This window comes from Anopheles gambiae, chromosome 3 (genome assembly GCF_943734735.2).
Source record: "Anopheles gambiae chromosome 3, idAnoGambNW_F1_1, whole genome shotgun sequence".
NCBI lineage: Eukaryota > Metazoa > Arthropoda > Insecta > Diptera > Culicidae > Anopheles > Anopheles gambiae.
This window is the reverse complement of record NC_064602.1, coordinates 8,651,196-8,678,967: the sequence shown is the minus strand read 5'-3', so window position 1 is coordinate 8,678,967 and position 27,772 is coordinate 8,651,196. Positions and strand designations below refer to the sequence as shown.

Below are 27,772 nucleotides of genomic sequence, written 5' to 3'. Positions count from 1 at the left end.
GCCCGTTTTGTATTAAATATGTACACACGAAAGCAGGCGGGATTATAGCTGTACCTTGTTCGGCACGGAAAGATAATTGCTCGGATAGCCAATCTCGGCCGTCGTGGTGAACTGATCGAACTCGTCGTCCGCCTCCTCGCCGTCGCTTTCGAGCACGTAATCGTCCTGGCCGAAGCTGCCGCCCATGTTGTAGGCACTGAGCACGCGCGAGGACACCGACACGCTGTTCCGGTGCCCCCGCGTACTGCTGTACGAGAAGCGGCGCGAAGGGTTGAGCAGGCTGCTGTAGCCACCGCTGATCGAGGACATTCGGCGGCCGCGGCTCAGCATCGGAGGGGCGCTAATGTTCCCGAGCGATAGTAAGCGGTCCCGCTGCAGCCCCGGGTAGTTGATGTTGAGCTCCTCCTGCAGTAACGAGAATGCCGTCGCCTCTATTGCTTCCTGTAGCTCGCGCTCCTCCTCCTCCTGTATGACGGCGGCCGCGACGGCCGCTATCGTTGGATCCTGGACACAGGGAGAGAGGGGGACAGAGATTAATCAAATATTTAAAATATTAATCAATATATTTCTGTTTTCATGGCTGAGTAACATTAAAGAGTTAAATTACATCTTCAAGCTCCCAGTTGTTTACCCAGAATTTCGTGGAAAACTTCATGCTCGTCCAAGGAAAAGGTTTCAAGAGCTCTTCAACCCATTTTTGTACATTAAAGTAGCTGCAAACTTCCTCTGAAAAACTATTAAAAACTCGCAGCATGGTGCAGCTACCAGGCAAAAGGCAACAAGGAGTAAACTTAAACAGAGCGTAATGGTTGAAACTTGCTCCAGCGATCGAGAGACCAGCTCAAGCAAGACTCAACAACGGTGTTGTGGAAACAATATGCTAATTGATGTGGTTTGACCGACCTTTCGTTGCTTTGTTCTGTCTGTTTACCTTGCAGTTGATCCCGTTTGGCTCTTGGTTCGCTAAAGGATTATATTTTTGTTGCACCAACCGGTCTTCCAACACTCTTTGCCGGAGTTTGTAAATTCAATTCGTTGTTTAGCATGTTTTGCTTTCTCGTTAGCATTTATCCAGTTACTGTTATTGCGCAAAGCACGAGTAAAGTGGATGTTTTTGAAATCTTAAAACGCAAATTTTGACAGTTTTTTTTTCTCTCCCATGGATATGTATTTTTGAGCTGATTTTTGAGCTGTAGGTCCTATTAATTATACACACCTGCATATGACCGGTCACCTACCTTGAGTGCTTTGGCCGTCGACCGCGTGCGGCTCTTGTAGATGACGAGGAACACCATTAGGCCGAAGAAACCGCCGAGCGTGGCCGCTATCCGGACGCCCGTCATCACGTCGTACGTGGCGTAAAACTCCATCCTGAGCCGCTCCCGTTCCCGGTCGACCTGCGTTTGGTTGCTGGAGAGACGAAACGACGGTAACAGGGTGGCTTGGGTGGTGTTGGTGGTGGTGGTGGCAGGCGGGGTAGACACCGAGGTGACCGGGGGTCCAGTCTTGGTCGGTTCAGCGGGGGCGGCGTAAGTGACCGTCCGGGGCACCGAGCTCGCTTTGGCGGTAGAACTGCCACAAGAAGGGACCCACCGGTGTTACGCGTTGCCGCAACATATTAAACGGCCGAGGAGCAGTTGAAGGATTACGGGGGAGGGGGTTTGGTTGGGATGGGAATGATGGTTACATAAACAGCACGAGCACGTAGAACACCGATTTTTTACGGAGCGGGATTTGGACGGTTTCCGAAAGGAGATTCAGAGTTTCAGAAGGAAATGAGAACCACACAAAGCGGAGGAGAAAGAGAAGAGATTTGGGAAGTGGTGGAAGAGAACAGACAGAGAGCAAGAAAGGGAAAGGAGAGAGAGAGAGAGAGAGAGAGAGAGAGAGAGAGAGAAAGAGACAGAGAAAGACATATAGAGACCGAATGACGGACGGATAGATATGGTGCAGATGATGACGAGCGTTGTAAAAGGGTCAACCTCTCTGTTCCAAGAGTTGATGGGATTTTTTTTGCATTTTGCTGCAGAGTGAAAGCAATTAAGGTGCGTGGTGGAACGTGAAAGCGAAACTAGCATATGTCTGAGTGTGAGAGAGCGAGAGGCAGCAAGCGTAATAAGTATGGGATGTCCGTTAGGGGGTAACTATAGCCTTGTATGTGCCGTATCTCACGCCAAACGTTGGATACTTGTCTCAATTCCGAGGTAAGCCGTGTCCGCCCATTCGCCATCTTGCGGCAAAAGATTAACATTGTCATTCAGGTGCAGGGTTTGTTTGGTCCGTCTGTTTCTTTTTTTGTTTTGTGGTCCGGTCTCGCCCGTTTCGTTGAAGTACCGGCGGGGAGATAAAAACCGGAATCATACCCTCGTTTCTCGCTTGGACATAAAGATCCGTCCTAGCAGCGCACGGGGCGTGCAGCTACGAAGAATGTCAGGTTGATGCTTTCCGCAAAACCTGACAACGCTTCCAGCTTCTGTCGTTTTTTACTGCCATTGTGATGCTTTCTCTCTTAAAAAGCGTAACAAACGTTTCGACGTTGATGATCGGCGAAGCAAACAAACAAACGAAAAAACAAGCGCACAGAGGATCCTCATTTTTTGAAGGATGAAGCCGATTCTGCACCCACTTTTTTACAAGCGACCGTGGCGATCTCTCCGGGAGGCGGATTAAAGTGGAAAGATTTATGGGATGGTAGAACGAGCGACAGGTGACGCTGGCGGGCCTGAGCTGGAAGCAAATAACGCACAGCGCTTGGTGGTACGGTGCCATTAGGTCAGAGTGCAGAAAAACGAAAGAACGAAGCCGAGCGGAAGGCAGAAGGCTCCCGCAAAAAAGGCATAACGAAGCGCAGCCTATTATGGTAATGGGGTATTCGTGGATAAATTTGGAATTTTATTTGGCGACCCGTGGTGGTGGTGGTTGTGCCCGCTGTGGTGGAAAAATTATGATTGTAATGCCTAATTTATTGACCCCAGCCGTTTACGAGGCAATACACTTTATATACAGGCAGGCCGTTCTCAGTGTGGTGTTCGGTGCGTTGGTGTAGCTTCGCCACGAAAGGGAAGTCAATAAAAAATGAAACTAGACGCCGTGCAATGGTCGAAAAAGATAATAGTATAATTCAAAATTGTCTACACCAAAGGTGTGGTGTGGTCGCGAGGAGAGAACCGTGGGAGCAATAGAACTTAACGGCTTGTACGCAAATTGGTGCACGAAATTAAAAGCGTTTTAAAATAGCGTCAACAGGCCATTATTTATCTGTGAATGGGGAGAGGCAACGTTTTATTTGATAAATTTCATTTCCACATTTTATGGTGCAATTTTCCACTGACCGAAGACGTATTTAAGAAATTACTGGGCGCCTCCATCGGCAAGGACATTCGGAGCACCATGCGTCTCCATTACATTAAATATTCTTGTTAAAAAAATTATTTAAAGCAATACGTGCCAAAACCGTGTAGTAACAAACTGGGTTTCGAACGTATTTTTCTATTACACCGATCCACCGATACCCTACATGTTTGTGTGTCTAATGGATTGGCACAATCCTCGGCTCGAACTTAAACCACCAAAAACCCCAAATGCTCAGAATTCGAGCGTGCCCAAATGACCTTCACGTCTACGGTTGGATGCACAAGAGAGGCTCCAGTAATGAACGCGCAGATAGCGCGCATGCTGCCGATGGCCGGAGGTCAGCAACCAATCAACCTCAGGTGTGGGGTTCAGCGGGGTCAATCAACAAACAAACATGATAATCCATCCAACTGGCAGCCGCAAATACACGGAGCACAGTGAAGATTAAATTACCAACCATTTGTACCGTCGACAAAGCGCGAAATGCGAGCTGGCTCGGTTCTGTCTTGCCCCGAACTGTGTCGGTGTGCACGTGGTCGTTAATTTGTGTGTTAGCAAGGTCATGGAAAGCTCTAGGGTTGGTGTGTGTGTGTGTGTGTAAGTTGGAGGTGGTGGTGGTGGTGGTCGTGTTAGTGCTGCGTGGTTCGTTAGGTTTCGTGTTGTTGAACGTTACGCGGTAAGGGAAGCACTCGTGCAACAGGCTCGCAACACACGGGAAAAGGTGCACAGTGCAGCGTCAATTAAAACCGCACGAACAAATCCATAATTGATGCAGGTGGGGAAAAGCGATGCAATGGAAGATGGCGGATCTCCCGCTAGAAGCAGATTGTATGAATTTAGCTCTATTTAAGAGGTGGTGGTACAGGGAACAAGTTTTTGAGGTATTGATTTCAACGCTTCTGCTTGTGGAGCTTTTTTGGGAAGTTGAATTAAAATTGCAGTAGAGTGAACGTTACATGCAGATGGGGAAGTAGAAGAGCAAAGCTGAGCAAGCAGTTTACGGGACATGCACATGCAGAGGGTGGATCGAAACGCGAGTGGGGAAGGGTTACTTGACGTACGTGCACACTACTGCCGGGATGCTGCTTTGTTACCTGAACTCCGGTGTGATGTTGCTGTTGGGTGTGGCCGCGGTAGACGAATGGATGAACAGTTCACTCGCCCCGGACCCGGGCTCGGCCGCTCCGCCCGGTGCAAGCGAGGACGAGCTGTAACCCGGCGGTGCCGACTGGAGGGTCGCTGTGCGCGGTGCCTGCAGCTGCGGACCGGCGGGAGTCGAGGAAAAGGCAAGCGATGGTATCGGGTAGCCGGAACCGGTGAAACCGGAGTCCGTGAAGGACGACGACGGCGAGGAGGGTGACGAAGGCGTGTAGGAGGAGGGGTAGGACAGGGACGAGGAATAGTACAGGTGCTCTTGCTGCTGGTGCACCTGCCGTTGATGGTGTTGTCCCTGCTGCTGCTGCTGCTCTTGCTGGTAGTGGTAAGGTAAGGTCGGCGACGACGGATCTGACGCAACTGACCGTCGCGCGGCTTTTCCCATTGCTATGGAAACATTCTCTGTGAAAGAAGGGGAAACAAAGACAATTAACCAGAGCTGCAGTACACCTTCACACACATGGATGATGTAAAGTTAATTCCAGAGGAGAATAATTTCCAACGATACAGCAAAACACACAGAGAAAAAAAACGCACAAGTCAAATGTCAGTCAACACGTGGTTGGTTTGGAGTTTCTTTTTTTCTTCTCGCCCTGCCCACTATTCCAGATACTTTGGTTTATAGGGATGACGTCATGGCGCTCGCTCGCGTGAGCTTGATGTTATGATTAAAAGGTGCACTCGTCCCTCTCACTCTCTCTCTCTCTCTCTCTCATTCCCTCTCGGTGCCATACTGGGATGGGACTTGCCGAAGGCCGAAGTCATAACAATTTTCACCCGTCACATTCCCACAAACACCCGTGGATGCTGACCATGCGTGTGTGGTGGTTTGTTGGTTGATTAGCTGGGTGGGTTGGGTTTTTCGATCCTGGGTCGGCTTGTTAGCAAAGAGAGGGGTTTTTTTCTTCCTCCGCCTATGCCAATTGTGTTCCGTTACCTACTCTCCAATATTCGGACGAGAAGCGGCAGGCAGAGGGCGTACAATCCATTTGGACAGTTGCAGGATGTTGCGGTTCACCTCTACTCGTGCCGAGAACGGACAGTTTGCGGTGTGGATTAACGTGTTGGGTGTAAAACACAGTATGCACGCAGCACACATGGTGTGGAACGAAATTGGTTCAAACCTCACCTCTTATCGTTCCGCCGACCGAAACCCTGCAACACGTCCCTCTGCGCCGTTGATGTAAACAGTGAGGGGCAGTGGCTTTTGTTTATATCACCGAAAACTATGTCTATTAACTTTCGGGTAGGAAATGAGCTTTGAAGTGAATATTTTTCCTTGCCCGCTTCTTTTTGTTGTGCGCCCGGGGAGTTGCGTGATCGTGAAAAAAGAAACCACAATGAGAGCTCACGCTGGCTGGTCCATACTGCAGAGTGTAAAAATAAGAACTTTTTTTTGATTCTTTAGGGAAAGACCAGATCATTTTCTTGTAGTGGTTTAATCTGCTGTACAAATAAACGTTTGAGAGTTGGATTGTTTATGTCTAAAAACAAAGATACAACAGATATTACATCTCTTTTTGGGTATAAATTATCGCTAAAGGTCATATGCATCTATGTACATTCCATTTATTTTACAAATGATATTTTCTTGCCTGTATGTATTGCATATTAAATCAAAATTACTGCAGCTGATGAAGTTGCTCAAGTACCTAATTTCTCGGCTCGTACAACCATGTAATTGAAACACGATGCAGCCAATCACAAAATACCCCTGTGATAAAAAAACACAATCTCTTCAACACTTGTTGATGACTTATTTTAATCATAAACAGTGGACAAAACAGCGCCCGTCCATTACCGTGCCACTAATTATCAATTCGCTAAAGTGGAACCAATTAGCCAACTGGCAGCAAACAGCCTTCCCCCCTTCGGCAATGTTTTTTGTTCTTCCCCAACCACTCACAAACTGCTGGACCAACAGTGCCAAGCTTTGCTATCAACGAAACCGGGTCAACATTGTAGCCCATTTTGCGGCAGAATATTCAACTCTCGTGCAAGTGAAGACAGCGTATTTAAAACAACCCTCATCTGTGAATGGATTGCAATTCTGGTAAAACATAAACCCCAGGTAAAGGTAGCTACTTCCTGTTCATGGATAAGAACTCAAGAGAGCGAGAGTTGTGGGTTTGTGTTCTTCTGCTTTTCCCGGTACTTTACAGCACTTGAATGTCACCAAACATTTGGGTCACCTTCCCTTCCCCAGAGCAAGCCTTGCACCGTGAGCAGTGATTCGAAATGATGGGGGGGGGGGGAAGCCCATTCCTTCGGTCCAGCGCCGTAGGATGCACACGCACAAGAGCGCATAGAGAGTGTGCTCATAAATCATGGTTCCGTTCAGTAGTGTGTACAGTTTACTGGCACTACGGTGCGCCGTTCTGCACAAACCACGTGCTACAGCACAAACGGAGTGCAGTGCCACATAGTGTAGCTAGTTATCGTCTGCCCGAAACTGTGAGTCAGTTCCGGGAAGGGTCTTTTGTTCTCGTTTTCGATGTCACGCTAAATTACGAACTGAGGAGATGCTACTGCAGGCTAAGACCGGGGGGTAGACCGGCCCGGGGCCGACACGTAGTAGAATCGTTCTACAGCGCGTACTTCCTATCAGATGCGGTACGGTAAGGACATACGGCAAATGTGCGGTGCCTCGGTCTTGGTCGGTGTGGCGATGGAGCATGGCTCTTGGATCATCCTGCCTCTCCGGTGCGGTTCGGAAGGTCTCTAGGGTGCCTGTTGATTTTTGAAAGTACACCCGATGTACAAATTACTGCACGCTTCTGCACACGCCTGCTGCCAACCTGCCCCGGTAATTGTGCCGGAGGGTTTTATTGATTTATATGAATATTCATCACGGTCCCGGCACACGGCTCGGTGTGGTTCTAGCTCCGGCCCGGCACAATGGTGTGTATACTCGGCTATTTTCGTACCCCTTACACCCCTTCCCCGCAAGCCTGCGGTTAGGGGGTACTTGGTTTAAATATTACGCTACACGGTTATTAATTCAATTATTGTGCCCCTATATAAACACACGTGGGTGGGTGAGCACGACGGTCAGGCCGGCTCGGTGGCAGACGGGTCGTGTGCTTTTTTGGTTTTTTGTAAAACAAGAGCCTGCACGATATAATGCCACTGATCGGCACAAATTAAGGGATATCATCGGTCACGGAATAAGTCAATTAACTGGGGCTCGTGCTTTTTTTGTATTGTCCATCGAACGGGAGCGAAAATAAAGCATGGGAAGGGCACGGCGAAAAAAAGTGAACAACGCTTAAATTGTTGCAAATTTGATAATGGCGATAAATACACATCGATAAACGTCAGCCACACTGAATTATGCATGGGTCACCATTTTGCCATTTGCAGAAAAATGTCCCACGGTCCAATGGCCGGGTCAATGGAGGGAAATTAATTGCATTAATCAAACACTCGGCCTTTTTACTTGGTTTCTGTGCCGGTTGGAAACATTTAAACAAGGGAATTTTAAGAGGATATTGTGCTTTTCAAAGGGCTGACAGGGCAAAGGTCAATGTGAGCTGGCGCTTATGTCACGCATGTTGATGGAGTATGCTTTGTTGTTGTAACAGCTACTGTGTGAAAGGGATGCAAACCATGGACCTCTCATGGTGAAGGTGTCAATAACAATTTGTGAACAGATCGCTCTACCCCGCGTACGTGTGCGTGATAAATCTAAATTCGGTCATACTTTGGCTGTCAAAACCCACCGAAAGAACGGTGCTACAATAGGAGTGTACTGATTTAATTTCCAGATTCCAGATTTCTTACCCCCCCCCGGCCGTGTGTCGGTTTGCCAAGATGGAAAGGCGAGCCTGGCAATAAATCACATCGGTCCGGATTGTGCCAATTGTAGCCAATCACATACTCGGCAACTCGGAAATCCTTCCTTGATGTGGAAACTTCCTTATGTGTGTGTGTATGTGGTAAAATGGATTGAGAGTAACTTGTTTTGCCCCCTTCCGTCGTTACTGGTCCATCAGCCGTCCCTTCCGTAGAGAGATTTTCCACTTACTTTACGCTACCGACAATCTTCGCCCAGCAACTTCAGCCGAAAGGAAAGAAACTGGTTTCCCGGGCATGAACACGGATCGAATAGAAAGCAAGTAAACGGCATTCGGCATTATATCGATCAGGTTGGGTGGAATGGGTGGGCAAGTGAGAAAAGGGTAAGTGCAAGCATCGGGAGCGCTTTTCGAAATCGTTCCATTGCGGTAAACGTACACACACACATGCACACCGGAAACCGAACGGATACGAATTGCATTATCTCGCTTTTGGTTAGTGCACAAAGGGAGAGACGATGAAATTAAATTTGCCACAAAAATCCTGCCAAGAAAATCGATAATATCCATCACTGAGGAGTAGCCGAAGGTGTAACGAGCATTCATGAATGCAGGTGAAATTGTTGTGTTAACCTTTTGGTGTAATTTTGCCAGCCGGCAGCTTTAAATGTTGAAAAGTATTTAAGTTTATCTCTTGGTTTGTCATATACGTTCGACAGAAATCAACTATTTTTCACAATATTTTGAGTAAAATTATGATAATAGACAAGAAATCTCACAGCACAGTGAAGCCACGCGTAAAGTAAACACTCGGCAATTGAATTGTGCGTGCCTTTGCTTCCGTGGCTTCATCATTTCAATCATTTATTTAAATCGACTGGAATAAATTTCAAGCGGAAAGCGGCACAAAAAAACGCATCCAACCGACACTTGATCGACACGGTAAAATGAGTCGGAAAACTGGACGTCGGGCGCGCTTGTTGGTTACTGTTTGATTCCGTAGCACTACTACCCCTTCCCCCAAAGGGGCCGAACCGAAGGCGAGATAATGGGAAAATCGTGTATGCAAAATGTGCATTCGAATTAAGTCTACAATAACAAATGTGTGCTGTCGGAGCCGGTGCAGAGTTATTCGCGGCTCTCGAGTGTACAGTCAAACACACACACACAAACAGTCTCACTGGTATCACAGGATGTTATTTTTCCTGTTTTTGGTTTCACTTAACATCCATTCCTCGCTCCCTGGAGGGATTAACGAATTTCACACGCATGACGATAAAGCTGATTGGGCGGTGGAATTTCGCAGATTCTTAACATACGAAAACAAACTTTTCATCTCCAGAAAGACAGAGAGAGAGAGCAAGAGACATGGAGGGAAAGGGTAAGAGATGATGAGAAATGTAGGTCAGCTGACTGGCAAACTGTACCGGGGAGAGCGCTGTGCGCGTGGTGTGTGCCATTTTGAATAAATCTTGAACGCGAGCCCATTAATCATGCTTCCATCATCGAGCAGATGCGAGAACAGGAGATTCATTCTCTTCTCTTTCGGTCTATTTTCTCTACGATGGTCTCAGCACAAGATGGTTCAACGTTCTTTAGGAAAGGAAAACAAAAGGTGCGCTTTCTCTCATGTGCTCTGATGTCTGCAGTTAACGAGTTCTGCAGATGAAGAATCAGCGGTGAGATGGACGCGAACGCCGCCGCGTGGACTGACATTCATCGGGGAAATCAGGTGTATGATGGGAGACAAATTTCTTTTCTCCTCTTATGTGTGTGTTAGGTAAAGAATGATGAGCAGTGGTCATATTTTATTAGGAATTATTCGGTTTGGTAGATGGGCAATCCATCTCGCCTGAAGTGTGTCTGGTCTGATAGTCGTCATAAATCTCCAGAATAGTTCCAGAAACGGAAACCTTCAAAATGATATTGAAATTTTTGCACTTCAGCTGATGTTGTGCTCGAGTTAACAGTTTTGTGCGAGATGCTGTGAATGAAAAACTGTTTCGATTTCAAGTTTTAACTCCCTTGTAAAACCGAACCTTACGAAAGCGTGAGCTGTAACCGTGCTGTAACCGAAGCGCAGCAATCTGATCGACACTAATCCACTGAAATACAACACCTTATCGATTCGTTTACCTTTGCGCATTTCTATCCCACTGGTGTGTGTGTACATTGGAGCAACCGTAATCGAACCTTACCGATCCCAAAAAGACCACGGCGCTAATAGCATCTGTGCCAGTTTTACACCACGATTTACGCGGTCCTACCGAGCGCCAACGTTGGCCCGGCTCGAACGCGCGCCGTCTTCCCATTTTCGTGCGGGAGTTGTGCACAGATTAGAAGCGATATATCGAAATCGAATGCGTAAATAGTCGGGCAGGGGGTGGGATTGAACCGTGTCATACACGCGAAGGCCCCCCCTCAATCCCGACCCCAAAATGCTGCCCGACACACTCTCTCTCTCTCTCCGCACGCCACCACAACGGTTTTATTGTCTGTGGAGCTGGCGAGAACCAGCTGGTTGGCTGATGTGTAAATACACACACACAAACACTGGTTGAGACGCAAAGAACCCGACCGACCGGAGGGGGGGGAGTGGAGATGAAATTGAGATTCGGAAAATCTTCGAATATTTGCACCCATCACAGGATCAGGGAGGCACGGTTTATTCTTTCCCAATCACCATTTCGGCCGATATAATCAATAAATATGGCAAATGGTGTTGTTTGCTACCGGGGCGGGTAGCGTGTGTCGAAAACCTGTCGTCGCTGTGACCGGCTCACAGTGGCACAGCGTGTCGAATTTACTTTCTTTCTCGAAACACACACACACAGCAGCAGCTTGAATGTTCTGGTTCTGGACGATGGGAAGGTGTGCTCGATTGGGATCGATTTCTGCCGGACGACAGGCAAGCGGTGAAGCAGAAACACAGCACGAACAGTGTGCAAAGCAAGAGCGTCGTGCAACTCATCCGAGAAAATCCCAACGATGGTGGGATTGATTGAGGACCCCTAAGCAGCAGACTGGAGCTGCAAATAAATGGCAGCAGCTGACAGTGCCTGTGTGTGTGCCCGCACCAGAAGGATGAACGATCCATCTGGTGGATGTGTTGGAATTTTCATTTACTTTTAGCAAAACGAATGGGAAGATGCAAAATGGCACAACTTTGCCGGGCGCCAACCGAAAGGTGAGAAAAACTGAGCAAAACTTTACCTGCAGAAGGAGCGGCAACTGCCACTCCAGCTGGGCAGAGAGTGGGTGAGAAAGTTTGTGCCATCGTACGTCAGCGCGGGAAAAATGGCACCAAAGGGCAAACGCGCGGAGCACGGGGTTTATCGAGAAGCAATTTCGCAACTGCGTGGCACTATGTCGTCGTACTGTTTTCAAAACCGCTTCATCACGTCAGATAATCCCACCCAAGGGAGAGAGAGAGAGACTGTGGGCGAACTCGGACGAGTGAACTGTCATCGACAACTTAATCCACCCACTTCCCGCGCCGCGTCTGCTGTGAATTGATACGTTGTGAAACCGATAAGCGAGGGACTGTGGGTGGAACTACTGGAAATTCGTGGAAGACATCTAATCCTGTTTGGGGGTGGATCCTACGCACATTGAATGGGCTATTAGAGGATCCTTTTTTTTGAGAAGATACTGCGCTCAATAAAGCCTTTGTCCACAGACTGCCAAACGGGAATAGGCCGACCTGTGCGCTCTAGAGGTGATGGTGAAATTATAAATCATTCATATGGCAAATACTGGAATGAAGGGGGATGTCCTTCATCAAGCTGCAGAATAGAATCAGCACATATTCTTTTCATCTATGACCATTAATCACACGTAAGGCGCATGAAAAAGATTTCTCACTTTGTGTGATAAGCTTTAAGTGCGCCAAGAGCCGCCGAACAGCTGAAAAGAAGATGGAATGAAAATCAATCTTGATGAAAGATACGGCTCACAAAAGGCAAATAGCAAGCCGACAGTGTCAAGATTACGCCAAATCCATAACGTCGTCGCTCCCTGAAGTCGTTGGAGCCGCCGCACAACGGCAGCTGTCAGCTGGCGGTGGGCATAAAACCCGTTGGTAATGAAAATAGTAGAAATAATGATAATAAAGCGAGAATAAATTGCATGAATTTGACAAATGAAGCCCATCGGTTGGGCCCCGTCTCGTTTTGACCCTGCAGGCGAAGCATGTGGCTGTCTGGTGGTACGCGTCTTACGGCTCCTCCGCCCCAACACACGCGTCAGCTGGGAAGTCAAAAGGGAACAGCGCAAAAATCAAATAACGATAGTGACGAACGGCGGCGGCAAACCCACTTGACCCACTTCATTTGTTGGTGGGATGCTGTTTGTCGGTGCTTTTTCTCGTTTTCCCAAAGCCCTTGAAGCTTAACCGGAAGGTAGTAAGAGGCGCTGACAGCTGTCAAACGGTAACTGCGTCTGTCGAATATCCATCATTTACTGTGCTGGCCTCGTCACTCACTCCAGCAGCAGCAGCAGCAGCAGCAGCTGGTGCCCAGTTTTGGAAGCTAAAGCGCCCTAAACATCCGGAGTCGTTCGCGTTAACGTGATGATGTAGCCTACGGATAGGTGAGAGTTTGTGTGTGTTTTTTTGTTTGCTGTCACCGTCTGTTTTTGTTATTGGTTTACGGCGGCAACTCTGAGATTTTGCTGCCTTCTCCGTCGCCGGAAGATTTGCGTTACTTAATGTGTTTATCCTTTCCGGATTGACAGCGAAAGCCAGGGAAGTCGAAGGAGGACTGTCCCAGTGTAAAAGACTTTTGAAGCGTTTTAAGGAGTAGGCGAGTGATTTCATTTGCCAAATGAGTTTTTTTTTAATAAGAAAGGTAAAACGGGAGTTTATTTTCCTGGCTTGCCAAAATTAATAAAGCCACGAGGATTTCGATTCTGAATCATTAACCTCATTAAACCATTCCCACGGGGGCAACTTACTGCTAGGCCCACCAGCAGCTTGATGTAATAGTTTATTAATTTAATTATCCTACGCGAAAACAGTCACTCGCTCCCTCTCTTCTGTACAGTGGTTTGGCCCTCATACCCCAAAGAAAGCGTCCAATACTCCCAGTGCGTCACATTAATTTTCTGTCTCCCCGCCATTATGAGTGATACAATGGGGAAGGAAAACGGTAATGATGCTAGAGCAAAGGTGAAGTGTAAGACAACAGAAAAGCGCAGAGGAGAAAGAAAAACAAATGCACATAAATCTTACCGCTGCCGGATGTTATTGGATCATTACTCACCAGTTTCGGTGAGATATGGTGATGATGGCGTGTTGGTTCTTTGGTTCATGTTTGCTTCTCACGTGACCTTGATGGTCAACGAATGACACTCGCCTCTTGTTGCGTGATAAAGTGGAGTTTTATCGATTTTCAAACCGCTCCATCGTATTCGAGAGAGCCTCCTTTAATCAAAATTGCAGCAATTCAACAATCTATGTCCGTTTTCCATTCTCTTCTCTTGTGAGGGCAAACCTAGCAATCCACAGTACTACCCAGCACAGGATAAAGTTTACAAATTATGAGGAAAGTTTCTCATTCGTCGGACGGATATTGGCCTGCAAGAAGCATCAATCTCGAGTGTTTCGTTTAATAGTGCTGCTGCTGCTGTCGGTGCCGTACCTTGATACGTAACGCAACGGCAAAAACGTTGAGGTTGGACCGGTTGGAGAGAAGGTGGCAGCTTCATCCATCTTTCCCTATCATCATGGTCGGCCCGTCATGCGTATTAATACAATCTGACAAATTGAACGGATTCATTTCCGGAGCTTCCGGAGCTGCCTGAAGGGGGTGGGCATTGTATCGTGAGAAGCAGGTCGTTGCTTTAACCCCCCATCCTTTGTGAGAGTGAACGGTTCGGTACGCGGAACGAGCGTGCTTTGTCTGGGGTGTTATTGTTTCATTTCTCGGCAAATCTTGCGCCTTCCGCAGCGTTGGCGTTTGTGATTTCGCATCATTGAGGCGGTTTTTGGTGCGCAAAATGGCGCAAAGGTTGAGCTCACTTTGGGTTTGAAGTAAAGTTTAAAGTAGCAATCTCAACCCACTAATAAGCACTATCGAAAACGACTCAACTGTCAGCCCTGTGAGAAGTTCGGGCTAAGCCACGACCTTACAGCGCACGGCTCCGTACCAAGTGTGTACGCTGGTTTTACGAATTTAGAAGGTTTGCTAAGGTTGCGACACTCTTGCGCCTGCAAACTCCGTCGCCGCAGTGAGATTGAGATGTTAAATAAGTAAAACCGGTTGTTTAATGAAATATTAAGTGTGCACTCAATAAGGCGGAGGACGTTGCTATTACCCCGAAATGTGTCCCGCGTCTGGGCTAGGATTTCCCGAAGCGACAATAGCTTGCGGAAAGTTTTCACCGCCAGACGACGATTGCTCCCGTGCTTGCCACCGTGCGCAAGCGACGAACGGCGAAGATTATCGAATTAAACTTAACGATGATTGGGTTTGGAGTGTGTCTGTGCGTGCGTGTGTGTGTGTTGTTGACCACCATCACCACCACCGACTTCATGATGACGTTTTGCGGGTTTGCGGTTTGTCGCGCGAAGGGATTCAATAATCCGATAAGACTATGTTTCAATATCCGCACATCGGTTTTGAGCTCGTACGAGCCCAATCTGGGTGGGGAGTGGACCGAGCGACCGGGTCCGTTTCCGGTCGATTGAAAACCACACGCCGCACCACCAACCGGGCAGTCACAAGTCGACTGCAGCGTCTTGACGGCCACTTTAAATGGTGACATTCGCCTGCTGACGCCAAGTCAGCATAATCCTTCTCTAAAGATGCTTCCCACGCTCTCGACGTCGATATTGTGGCCTGCGAAGGTGGCAGGGTTTTAATATCGGGCGTTTACCAGTCATGCTGACGGAGCAACGGGGCAAAATCACACCAACCGATACCGGCTCCTAGGGCCCGTGGGTTCACGAGGACCTCAGCCCGATCGGGCCACGTACACGCGACTGCTTCCGGTATTGATTTCCGGGCAAATTAGTGTCAACTCATCCGATGTGAATGGGGATGGAGGGTTGAAACCTGGTTTCTTCACAAAGCTGGTGTGGCGTCGCGGGGTTTTGTATCTTGTTATTCCAGTGGTTCGGTAAAGTTTTCTTCCGCTTCGCCCAGCGTACAGCGCGAAGCGTTTTCTTTTCGCACACCGGCACTGTGTCGTGTTTCATCCAGCACCCTCGGGACTCACGCTCTGCTGGTGCGCGTGGCGGTGCTGCTGAAAGGATACCAGTGGGCGTCCGATTGTATGCAAAAGGAGGAGGTTGGAAATTACACCAAGAAGATTGCTATAGAGTGGGTGGGCCAATAGGGGGAAACCAATATAACGGTGGCACCGAACGGTCCTTGCCTTGCTCCTGTCGCCCGTCGGTGGTTGGAAGTTTTCTGCATGTAAAATATCTTTTGTCGGCGCCTTTACCCGGGCACCGGTACATTGGTATTGGAGGAGGAGAATGTCCCTGGTGGCAGGTGGTAGGAGCCGGTACACCGATATTCAATATCAGACCGGCACCCGTAGGGCGTTGGGGAATAGTTTTTAATTGACTGTATCGTCATCGATCAAGCTGCTCGGGCGTGATTCGCTCGTTTTGCGTAATGAGTTAACGGGAAAATGTTGTTAGTGATAGTAGAATTTTTGGAGAAATAGCTTTGGGTGGCCGTTGGGGGAGTGGAAAGTTTGGTGTTTTATTGGGCTATTTGCTGTAAGTTTCTTGCAATGAGTTGTAATTATTTGCATGAGATAGCAAGAGTTGATCATCGATTTGTGAACTGTATCGGAGGATCGTGTTTATGTTCATAAAATAATAATGATGTGTTCTATTGATGTCTTGCTTAACAAACGGTATATTATCATCAATAGTTTCTTGTTAATAGAAAGATAACGTATGCAACTGACACAATGTATCGCTGCAGAGCAACAGTTCTCGATGCGAAAACCAATTTCATAATCCTCAAGTGATTACACTGCGATACATACAACCCAACCCTCCAATACCTTTCGATATCGTTCTTGATTCATTTGCACTCGAACGTAGAGTTGACCCGTTTATCATGTTTACCCGGTGCACAAAATAGCCGTACCAGAATATTCTCCATTCCGTGTTCTCGCCTGGCCCGGAAGTGCAAGCATATTAGCTGCACAGTGCCAGAAGGAAATTGACGCAAATCGATCCGGCACGCAGGGCATCGCAAACGCGGCAGCGCCTTATGGCACACCGGGGCGTAGGATTTACGCAACAGCAAGCCTCAACCCAAGCCCCAGTACAAAACATCCAATTGGCAAATGTAAAATCGATTTCCAATTACCGGATGCGGATATGAATCGAAAATTCGACTAACTGACCCAGGGTACGCACAGCGACGACGACGATGGGGAGGGGGGGGGGGGGGGGAAACACACCAAAAGGGGGCTCAGCGGTTGTGCCCGGGCTCTGCCAGCAGACGCGAAGACTAATCAGCGGCTATTCATTCGAACCAATCGGGAAAACCGGGAATGCAAATGAGAAGGATATGAACACCCCTGGCACCACGGAGAGACATACGGAGGGAGTGTGTTTCCTCTCCGTCCATTCGCATGCTAATGGACGATCCGTTCGGTACGAACGATTGGCCCGATTGGCCGGATGTTGGCCTTATCCTTCGTGCGCGCGCTCTGCTCCTTCGATTATGGGAGAAAACACAAACCACCACCACCACCACCACCACCTCATGCTCAGACGCAGTGCTCGAACGCACGAATGAAAGGAATTAGTGCAGCGGAATAAATTTGTACACGCTTTCACCAGCCAGCAGTTCGTTTTTCTCTGGTTTGACGTTTTATTTTCTCTCCGCTTGCCTTAATCTGGCTTTTTAATTTATGCCCCTTGCAGTGGGCTCGTTGCGAACCTAGTGAAAAGCCGGACACGGATCTTGCTAATTTTATTACGGCGGAGAGCCTGAGTTTCGGCCCTTGCAACATAAGTAATTCGCATGCGACGTTAATTCCAGATTTTCATCGCCCAAACAAAACACACAAAAAATCGTCTGTTTGAAGTAACGTTGGGATGATCTTTTTTTTCATTTTCAATTTCATTTTTCAACTTTAAAACCTCATCCCGCGCTCTGCTGTTGCGTTCGCACAATCTATTTGTCTGTTTCGTCGATTTAATTTGCACCATTTCTCGCTGGCTCCCTATCGCGAGCGAACCGGTGCGAACCGTAACCCGAATGGTCGATTAATTAAAAATGAAAACATTTCCAATTATCCTTCTTCAATTTTCATCACGTTTGTGCGATCACTCGTTGTGGGGAGGCGCTGTTTGCGTTCATTACGGGACAAGGAAAGGGAACGGTTGCCGAATGTAGTGCGCACACACACACACACACACAAGCATAAATACATTCCGCTACGGTCAATTTGGCGGCAGTGCTAAAATCATGGGAACGAGGATCTTCTGAAATCCTTTTACGACTTTGTGGAAACTCGCCCATCCTCCCCCATTGGCTAGCTTGAAATGTTAATTAACCCACTACTCGGTGAAACACGGTGAAAGGGAGCTGGCTATTCGCTTCTTTTGTCCGGTGGTACTTATTTGATACCGCTTTTCTTTACCGACCCAAACACATTCAGCTTTCAACCAGTTGTGTGAAAAGTTCCAGTTTTTTTTTTATTTAATCCCGACATCCGAGTTTTCAATTCCATCTCCCGTGCTGCTCGTGCACTGAATCTAGAGTCAGCAGGCAGTGTCGGGGTACGTTTGTGTAGGTGTGTTGGCAAATTGTTTGACGATGCACTTCAGGTGCAGTTTCAGCTGCTAGCAGTGCGATGGCCGCTTTCCGTTGCGCAATAACTCTTCATCTGTCTCGGGGAAAACTGAAATATGAAACATTTCATCTTATTCCTGTTTGCTTGGAGCTTTTTTTCACCCCGTCATGACCCTTCCGAAACAAAGTTTTTGAGACGAGCTGTCAGGTTTTTTTTCCCCTCTGCTTGGTTTTATGTTTTTTTTCTGCTTTTTATTGAATTGAATAGTGGAACCGGGGGCGATTACCTCCGCTCTCCGTGAGGGGACTTGTGTTGTGGGTGTGAGGTTCAAGTTTTTGGAACAAAGTTTGCAGCGCCCGCCCGGGCTTTTCGATGCTATTTTGCTAGTTGGAAATGAAATTTTACCATTTAACATTGCCGGACATTGCTCGGGCCGGGTTGAATAATTTATCATGGAAGTTTAAAAGTGGGCACCTCTAGTGGCGCCGGATCGTTTTGCTCGTTAGCTCGGACTAGTTTTCGAAAGGCTTCGCAATTGATGGAGCGTTCACGTAGATAGGCAACTTTGGTTTTGATGCAACCATGTTGAAAAGATGCACGAACGTTTGTTTGGAAAATTTTAAAAGGGGTTAAACATGAATTGCATGTTGAAACGGCTGTCAAAATGTTCTTGTTTCGGAGGTATCGTGCCATATGAAAATCCTATTTGAGAGTTCAAAGAATTCACGCTTTAATCTTTACCATCAACGGCAATATAAGCACAATGGTTAATGAGAATGGTGACAAAATGACACCATCCAAACTCCATCCCATAACCACAATCTTTTCTCCACTTTCCACGGCGATCTCATTCACTTAGGGCACTCTTTTTTTACGGCCACAATACGGTGCCATCTCGTACGTGGCCACCGCCTGTTGAAAGCTTCTGTCAGCGTATTGACCTTACTCGCTGCACTTTACCACCTTGGGGATGGCTGGGACGGCGACTAACGTTTTCAACAAATTTCATCTCCCCTAAAGTGAACCTTTTTTGCATATCATTAGCTCTTTTGCCAGCAAGCAAACAAACAAAAAAAGCAATTCTTAAGCAAGCACCACCATCATGTACAGGGGTGCGGATACATAAGGCAGCAGCCGCAGCAGCATAAAACACGTGACTTACACACACACACCCACTATCCCGTGTTGTGTCGTTAAAATTACATGCATTCTCCTGGGTGGATGGAAATGTTTATGATCTTATCACTTTGGCCCAGGCTTGGCTTGGCTCGAGCGCCCTGTGTCCCCGTAAGGCGACACACCGTGCCTGCTCCATCCGGTTGATGTGTAATGGAAAATTATACATTTTCCACTTTCAAATGCTCGTCGCCCGGTTTTTTTGGTTTCCCCCGCTTACTATATACACTCCACTGCGGATTCTATTTTATGTGCACACTTAGCGAGCCACTTTTATTGCAGCAGTCGCTTGAATCGTGGCTGCTGGTTTTTTGGGAGTTGGGCTAATTTTTTTTCCTGTGACCGAATCTGCCAAATATTGTCTCCACTTTGAAGAAAAGCGTTTCCGACTGCTGCCGACATCGTCCCACGCGGGTTTCACCTCGTGGTGCGGGTTTGAGTGGTGGCTGGATCCGTGTGCTGGTTTTGGTCCGAATTAGATTATTTCGCTCTCCGTAGCATAAAACTTTCATTATCATTTCCTGCGTTCCCTTTGGTGTGGTGGTTCTGGTGTGCCCTCGCGTCAGACCGGCGGGTTCATAACGTTTCATTTAATTTCTTTATTTCTCTGCGCACCTGTTCGGTGAGTTGCTGGGCCTGTTTTTTTTCAGGCCTTCGTTTTACTCAGTCAATTCCCGCTTTAATGGGCCGTGGTAGTCTCAAAGGTTTTTGTAATATTTATTATTCGTCTGAAGCTGTTTTGGAAACTTTTGGTAAGATGTTATAAGAAATTGGCCACAGGAGCTGCAAGAAACTTTGGTTGAAATGTTGTTGATAAACCGTTTCACACAACTCATCTTGGAATCCATTCTTCGATTCATTCTGCAACGTTTAAGCCTTTCGAAGCGTACGCATCAAAGCAGCAAAACAATACACTTTAAACGCCATTCTAACGCAACGACAAATATGTCTCAAGAGATTGTTATTTTCCAGCCCGATGAAGCAAACAAGAGCTGGATGTGAATCTTGAGCCAACGCACACAGGTATAATGTTACACTGCTTTAGATGTATTGAGGATTGCGATTAAATCCTCAAGTTGAAGATCCTACACGAGCAAAAACCGAGAGTGTGTGATTTACCACGTTCCATGGGTTGCGGGAGGCTTACGATGTGTCACTATGGTTTGGACGAACTTCAAAACACTCCCAGCTTACGCAAGTCGTGGTAATTCAACCCTCGCCCATACAGTACAGGCTGTTCTGTAAAGAACGGTAAAGACAAGTCAAGTGGTTACGGTCTCTCCCTCTCTCTTTTGACAAGGGCAAACTTGTCAGCTAATGCCACTCGAACAACGTATTCATCTCGAGGCAGACTTTGAATGCAAACGAGTCCCACACAATCCAGCCTCGCCAGACGAACACATGGAAGTCGGCTCTAGTAGAAGTTGATGCGGTTGACCAGAACCGAGCCGTACACATGCTGGGATTGATGAACCAGCTTGATCGTGGATGACTGCACTCGGTGTTTGTTCGTTAGTATGAGATAGTTCGTTAGTAGAAGTATAATATGGGCGACCATGTGTAGGCCTTTGGTACACGGTTTGAAAGAAGAAACTGCCCGTCCGAGGCACTAATGAGGATTCCCGAAGGTCACTCATGCAACGGTGGGTGAATTTCTAATCAAACTGATCATTACTGACAGTGTGTGCTGAGTGTTGCTTGTACCGATGCCGCTTGTTTGTCGTGTGTTGTGCTATTTACAGGCCACGAGCCTGTAAACACATTCACGTCAGTTTAATGGATCTCTGGGAATGATTTCATACTTTCATATGCATTATAATAGCCTGTATGCATCGTTTCAAGTGCCAAAACGAAGAAAGAAATAGTTCTTAAGTAGAGTGAACTTCATCATTCATCCAAGAGGAAGTGCAACGAAAACATAAACTCGCTCGAGCAAACAATCACCATATTGATGCAGGCGCGACGGGCTGCAATGGTTTATTTACTTCGCTGCATCTCCACCATAATCGTACACGTACCCAATTATCAACGCGATGAATATGAATGGCACACGGCCAATACTAGAACTGTACTGGTGGGTGGGTGAGAGTGTGCGTGTGTTTGCACTGGTCAATTCACTAAGCTGGAGAGTGCATTGTTTACGGTGCAAACGGCAATGTGTGTGTGCTGAGAGCTGGCGTGTAATTGTGCACCGTTGTGCTCCACAGTTCCATCCCTTGTTGGATACCCCTTTGTGTCGTTTTGAAGTGTGTTGATGGCCCCGTTTGTACCGCAGCAGGAGACTGCACTTCACATTCCAGTCCCACGGCGGACAACGATTGGCTCACAGCCAGCAGCGCTGCACTGTTTAAGGGCGATACTGTGCGGTCTCACCGATCGGCTACATCAAATAATCAAACCGTTACCATTTTGCCGGCGTCGAGCAGAATGAGCAAAACTGGGCGAGGGATGATTTACTAACCATGCAACACATTTGGCACGAGCACGACGAAGGAGGGGGGGGGGGACCTCAGAGCCAGAGGTGTCATAAAAGTCGTAGTCGGGTGAAGGATGAGTAAAACGGTGATGTATTGGTCTTTAGGAAACCATCCATCTATTGCTCTCCAAAGGCGGGTTAAAGATCTGATGGAAAGTGTCATTAATCAAACGGACGTTTGCTTTTCCACTCACGTTTTAATTTACATTTTTTTATTTATGCTAATGCGCCGTTTGGTAATCGTGCTCTGGCACTCTTGCGAACATGAAGGTTACATCGGCTAAATGTCTTCATCTTGTCAGTGCGCGAAATAAATGTAACTGCATTTTTTATCCATCTTTCTCGCAGCTCATACTTCACCGCTGACCCAACGCGAGCAACGCGTCCAATCCGAACACCGAAGCAGTTAATTGAGATCGATGTCTTGTGTCAGGTGGTTTTGGGAAACGCTCCTCGATAGCTACGGAAGCACGTGTCACCGACGAGGTCATTTAATTGGCTTCCCCAGCTATTTATACATCTCATCCGCTGCTCTTTCAAGCGCAACTTGAAGACCCACGCCGAGCCATCTGGTACGCATCAGGCAGCTTCAATGGCGCTTTCCACCCCGACCGGTAGCCACTTCGCGCAACGTGACGGCCACTCGTCGCGGACATAAAGTGTGTTTTCAAGTAGGGATTAAAAGCCATTCCGCTGCCGAAAACGAAGCCCTTCCAGCCCTAGCTGCCCGGAAAGTGAGTGAATTAATATGCACGATGATGCTTTCGACACCCGGGGAATAAATTGAGAGCTTATTAACGGGTGTGAATGGGCGGGGCGGATAGTCTCTCGCCCGGTATCTCATCGTGGACTGTCATCACCCTGAGCCTGGGGTAGAGGGTGCGGGGTGGCAAACGTCAAACGATGAAGAACGAGGGCGCACTCTGACGCTGCGGTGAGGATAAAATTAACGACCGAATGTCAAACTCGGTGCGGATCAAACGAAGACTCACGTGCCCAGACGAGGAGTAAAGGGAGTGGAAAACGGCAGGATGCGTTGTCCATGGGAACGACAAGGGGTATGAAGAAATCAATCTTCCTTAGCGCACTTCCGGTGAAGATATTTCGCACAACGGGAGGGCGCTCCTGTTTACGCCGCCTGACAAATGGTGTTAAAATCATGAGGACGGATAGATTGATAGCAAGAGTGAGTACATAATTTATTTTGGCCATCAAATTTGAAACATTCGGGGCGAAGTGGTGGCAAGAGAAGTGAGTGAGAGCTGTAATTAAACCGAAGCGCAGGGTTATTTGCAAGGCATGGGCGATGTAATGGCGCGTAAAAGAGTTATACCAGTAACAAGGAATTACTTGGCTATTGATTTTCTAGTGATATGAAGTAGTGATATACATTTAAAAACCAGTTCGGATAAGTCAAACGAGGCTAGAATAGACGTTTGTAAAATCTAAATAACTCAGTTTTGCTAAGCAAATTGCATGACCTCAGGCGTTTTGTCTTGCAGATTGTGCACTTTGAGGCGAAGTTGTTAATCTGGTCAACAAAGTGTTTAATTTCCATCGCAAACGACATCATGTCATGCAATTTTGGATGGGGTGTAATTGTTGTGACCTAGCTTTTATGTTACTTCTTGCTAGCTCCTCCGCCTTTCTTCCAACACAATGTTAACACGAAGGAATTTAATGCACGGAGCAAAGATTCGTGTCATCCTATCGCAATGAATGTCAATTTGCTTGTCCTTTTTACACACGTTGTCTCGTTGTCGGCGGCAAAGCAGCACGCGTAGCGTGAGAGACCAACCCGTTGCTACTTGTTGTCGGTACCTACGAGATGGGTTTCCGAAACTAGGCCAGAACATTATCAGCGCTTGTATCGTACTTACTCAACCCTCTTTCTCTCGACCGTTGTGAGAACGCAGACAAGGGGAGACAACACAGAAAGCGATTACGATCTTTCACTGTCAATCGCGTGCAGGCGGCACCGGGACCAGTACAAGTACAAGTTGTAATATAATATCTTTGCCAGAGCAGAGATAGTGACAAGAAAACCGGGGGAAGGTCCGGATGTATAAAAACACGCCGTACGCTTCAACAAAAGTGGGCTGCCACGGAAACGGGTGGACACAGGAATCGATGTCCCTGTTTTATGGGTTATTTCGCACGACTCCCACATTGGTGGCGTATTGGTCGAGCACGGTTGCTTGTCTCCTTCTTGAAATTTCACTCCCCGCTGATTTGCAGCGACGCTCGTCGCCTACCATTAGCGTACAATGTCGGACGAGTGGTGATCAGGCGAATGGTGCGCTGTGCCGTCGTAAAACAAGCTTCCTAACAATGTCCATAAAATTTACCATCTCCCAAACCAGAACCAAAGCTCTTGCTAACTCTATTAAGAGACAAAGCTGTGCCAGTGGCCGGGGAGCGAAAAACTGTTTGCCTTCTATTGTGTTGGGTGGAGGGAAATGTTTTTTTTTTTACGGCGACCCCACTAGTACCGAAGTTGCGTGAGCGGCAGAGATTACAACGAAAACGTTTCAAATGTCTACCGTGGATGGCTTTTGTGTGCCCAGACGAAAAAACAATCGAATGCCACAAGCGGAACGGTGAATCAAAAATCGATAAATTTTATTTCTTCATCGTCTGTGCAGATTGGTGTGTGCGTCGTTCGGAAGTACACAGGCACTGCGAGGCCACTGCCAAATTCTTACGACGTCGATTTTTATCGTTGTTTGATTTTAGTCGATTTCGGTAAATGATTTTTTGTTTGGCGTGTTTCTTCGCCTGCGTCTTCGTCCTGCCAGCCGCGGGGAACTTCCTTAGACGATATTGAGCATTTGATTGAGCAAATCCTTATTGGCGTGATTATTTGTGCCTTTTTCTCCGTCGGATCGGATTTACGTTTCGCCCATTGGCGGTGGGAGTATGATTTCATTATCAATGTGCTTGCTTATTTTGTGCGCTCGTTGCGTTTTATTTGCAATTGATAAAATGACAAACGCTCGTCAGCGGTTGCAAATACCGTCAGCAGAATAAATTAAATTTAACAAAAACGTGAACTTTGATGGTTTTCATACATGAAACCCCCGGGTGCATCAAAGGGAGAGAGCCTTGGCAAAACCCACAGCAGCTGCTCACTGTAACTGACCCCATTAGGTTGAGGGTTAGTCTGAAAACTGCTGCTGTTGTGCTTGTGCTGCAGCCGTTACTAAATCTCTCACGGGACGTGTTATCTTGTCCGACACACTCCCCGTTTTAGATTCGTGCGAAAAAAAAAATGTGCAAGGTCAGCACAGAATTTGGGCTCGTTTGTCACACAACGGGGACCGAGATTGTGTCAGCAGTCCGAGCTAAATCCCACCAGCGTGGCTGTGAGCCATTGTGAACGCTGGACCCCGGTTCTGGCTGCAGTTTTTGGATGATGATGGCATTCGGGGTAAAATTATTGTTTTTTTCTTTCTCTGGTCTCTTGGTGTTCACAGTCTGAGTGGACGCTATTAGATAAGTGGTTTTGCTGAATGGTCAGCTGAATTGTGTCCTTTGACCCCTTAAACAAGAAATCGTGATCAGCGTATGACATCAGCTTTGGAGCTGGGGAGTTTTAAGATAGGTTGGAATGGATCACGTCACCTCATGGTCACGTTGTTGACAAGGCACTGACCGGCGAGTTGAAATAACACATTGAATAATGCAATCATAATTTTTTTTTACAATTTTATTTAGCAATAGAGTTGGAAATAAATTTTTCAAACGATAGAGACATCTAGAGCTAACCTAATCCACCCCCAGAACCAGTGAAAATGTTATTGAATTATCGAAAAAAAGGCTCACCCATTTTCCTCGGGCATTACTTAATCACTTGACACACCGTGCGGTTCTCAGACCTTTCCACCCCCGACTCGGATAGGATTAGGATGAAACCAGACTCGCTCGGTTTTAGCTCTGTGATTCCTCTTAGTTATTCGATCTCCTCGAGGTTTGCAGAGCGCCACACACACACACACACACACAAATCAACCTTACCGCACCAGACCCGTCAGTCAATCGAGTGAGCCGCGTCAGTCAAGTCAAGTCGGTGCGCGGGTACTGTAAACAGTTTTCACTGTACGGTAAACAATTCGATCAATATTGGCACGCTCGCCTAGTCAAATATTGACAGTAGTTCGGGTATATCGGTTGGCCGAGAATGGTTTCGCAGGGGAGGGGGCGCGCCCAAGGGTATCTGTTCGCCGTACCGCCGTTTCCGGCGCAATCGATGTTTATCCATTTACGGTAAATTGTGATAAAAAGAGAGCGAATGGTGAAGCCAACGGAGCGCCACTGGGATGGAAAGGTATCCGTCACACCCGGGGAGGGGGGGGGAGGGGGGGGACAGGAGGGAATGTGTGGGGAAGATAAGAGTTTTTACTTGGTTTTTTTTTCGGGTGGATTTTTTTCTCTCCATTCGGCAGTGGTGCGTGAATTGCGCACGATGGCGGTTTTTTAAGCTCATAACATTAAGAGGCTTTACTGGCCCGGGCTCTGGTACGGGCTTGTTCTTTTATTTTTCTGCTTCATCGAGTCTCCCTAGGGGGGGGGGGGAGACTTTCGATCAGCTGAAGTGATTTTTGAGTTGACATTCCTCAGCACCAGATTCCGATATTTATAGCAGCGGTGAATGAAAGCGAAAACAACGCAAAAAAAAACAAAATGGAAAGCTTTAATGGAAATGTATAAAAAAAGGAAAGTAAATGATTTGTTCCAGAAGTTCAATCTCAGCTTACCACAGCGCGACCGAGATCGCTTCATCGTGATGGATGGAATGGATTTTTTTCGCATCCAGCGCTGGTTAAAATGTCAACTCGAACTCGGTGCGCGCCGCGTACTAATGCATTCTTATGCCGCTTAGTGCTGGATAAACTTTAAATCGGATTGTAAGATCGGAAAACGTTTCCTTTTCTTTTACCGCCTGCGCTTGCCAACGGTTGCCACTGAATGCTTTCCGTTTGTTTGTGTTATACATTTGCCGTGGTAGCTAGCTTCCGGCTGTCCGGCTGAAAACGAATAACGGGGAGATCGCTCGGATTGCCGGGCAACGGGCAACTTGCTGCCGGTTGGTGTTGCGTGTCAATTTTTCAAACCATCGTGTACCCACCGTCAGAACTATTCCGGAACAACGGTCCACTTCACAACGTTTGGATTTTTTAATTTATCAACACCGGTGCCGGTACCTGTTGTGTTGCGCAGCACACAAAAGCTTTCCTCGGATGCCTTTTTCCCGTCCCGGGTGGATATGGGGTGGCGTAAAAAGATGGAGGTGAAACGGGGGCGGTTGGTAAATTTATTTTTGCTGATTGAGTTTCATTCTGTTTGACAAGCAGCTTTTCCGTTTTCCGGTAGCGGACTGCTGAGGGTAGATGCTGAGCTGTTTGTAGTTTTTCAGCATCAAAATGTTGAACTTCAACAAAAGTAGTATTTAAATGCAAAACAATACTTTCTGTTAATTTCGTTATTCCTAGAAGCGTTGCAATCACACGCAAGCAGCAGACCAAAAATACATTCCGTCTAAATGTAGTCTCACACAAACATAGAAGGTGCAACGAGTCTTTCATCATTATCGCAAACAAAGGCACTGTGCTCGCACAGAAACATAAATGTTTGTTTCCAGCGGTGTTTTATGCTGGCGGTTGTACACGTATTGGGCAAAGGGCTTGTTGATAGCGGCCGAGCGAAACAAAACAAAGTCTTTCACGTCTCTCTGTGTACGCTATGACGTAATGAGGAAGCAAAACCAAACACAAAAAAATGTGAAGGCACACACACACCATTCGAAAGCGTGTTGTGAAAGCGAGCCATACCGGGAGTATAGGGGGAAACTGTTGACCGCTTCAACAATGGCCGGCGTGAGGTGCAGACGCACGACGAAGATGAAAGAACGAGCAAAGGTACCGCCACAAAGCAAGGTAGGTTCGAATGAGCTACGGACTAATACACACGGTTAACGAGCTGGAAATGAATTCTTCCGAAATGTGAGGCCGAACAAGCGGGAATGCAATTCCAGCTGGAGTTG

The 27,772-nt window shown here is 47.3% G+C and overlaps 1 protein-coding gene across 4 annotated transcripts in view; it reads right to left on the bottom strand.

The window, feature by feature from the left end:
* Positions 1-27,772, bottom strand: part of LOC133393245 (uncharacterized) — an 81,822-nt gene that overhangs the window by 1,970 nt on the left and 52,080 nt on the right. For 3 of the 4 annotated variants that reach the window (XM_061657172.1, XM_061657173.1, XM_061657174.1), the window contains exons 4-6: positions 4,449-4,911; positions 1,239-1,572; positions 55-504 (exon numbers count right to left, since the gene is read on the bottom strand). In XM_061657172.1, the coding sequence (XP_061513156.1) occupies positions 55-504; positions 1,239-1,572; positions 4,449-4,894 (1,230 nt within the window). In that variant the 5' untranslated portion in view covers positions 4,895-4,911. The remainder of the gene's footprint in view (positions 1-54; positions 505-1,238; positions 1,573-4,448; positions 4,912-27,772) is intronic. The other variant, XM_061657175.1, reaches the window with a different exon arrangement.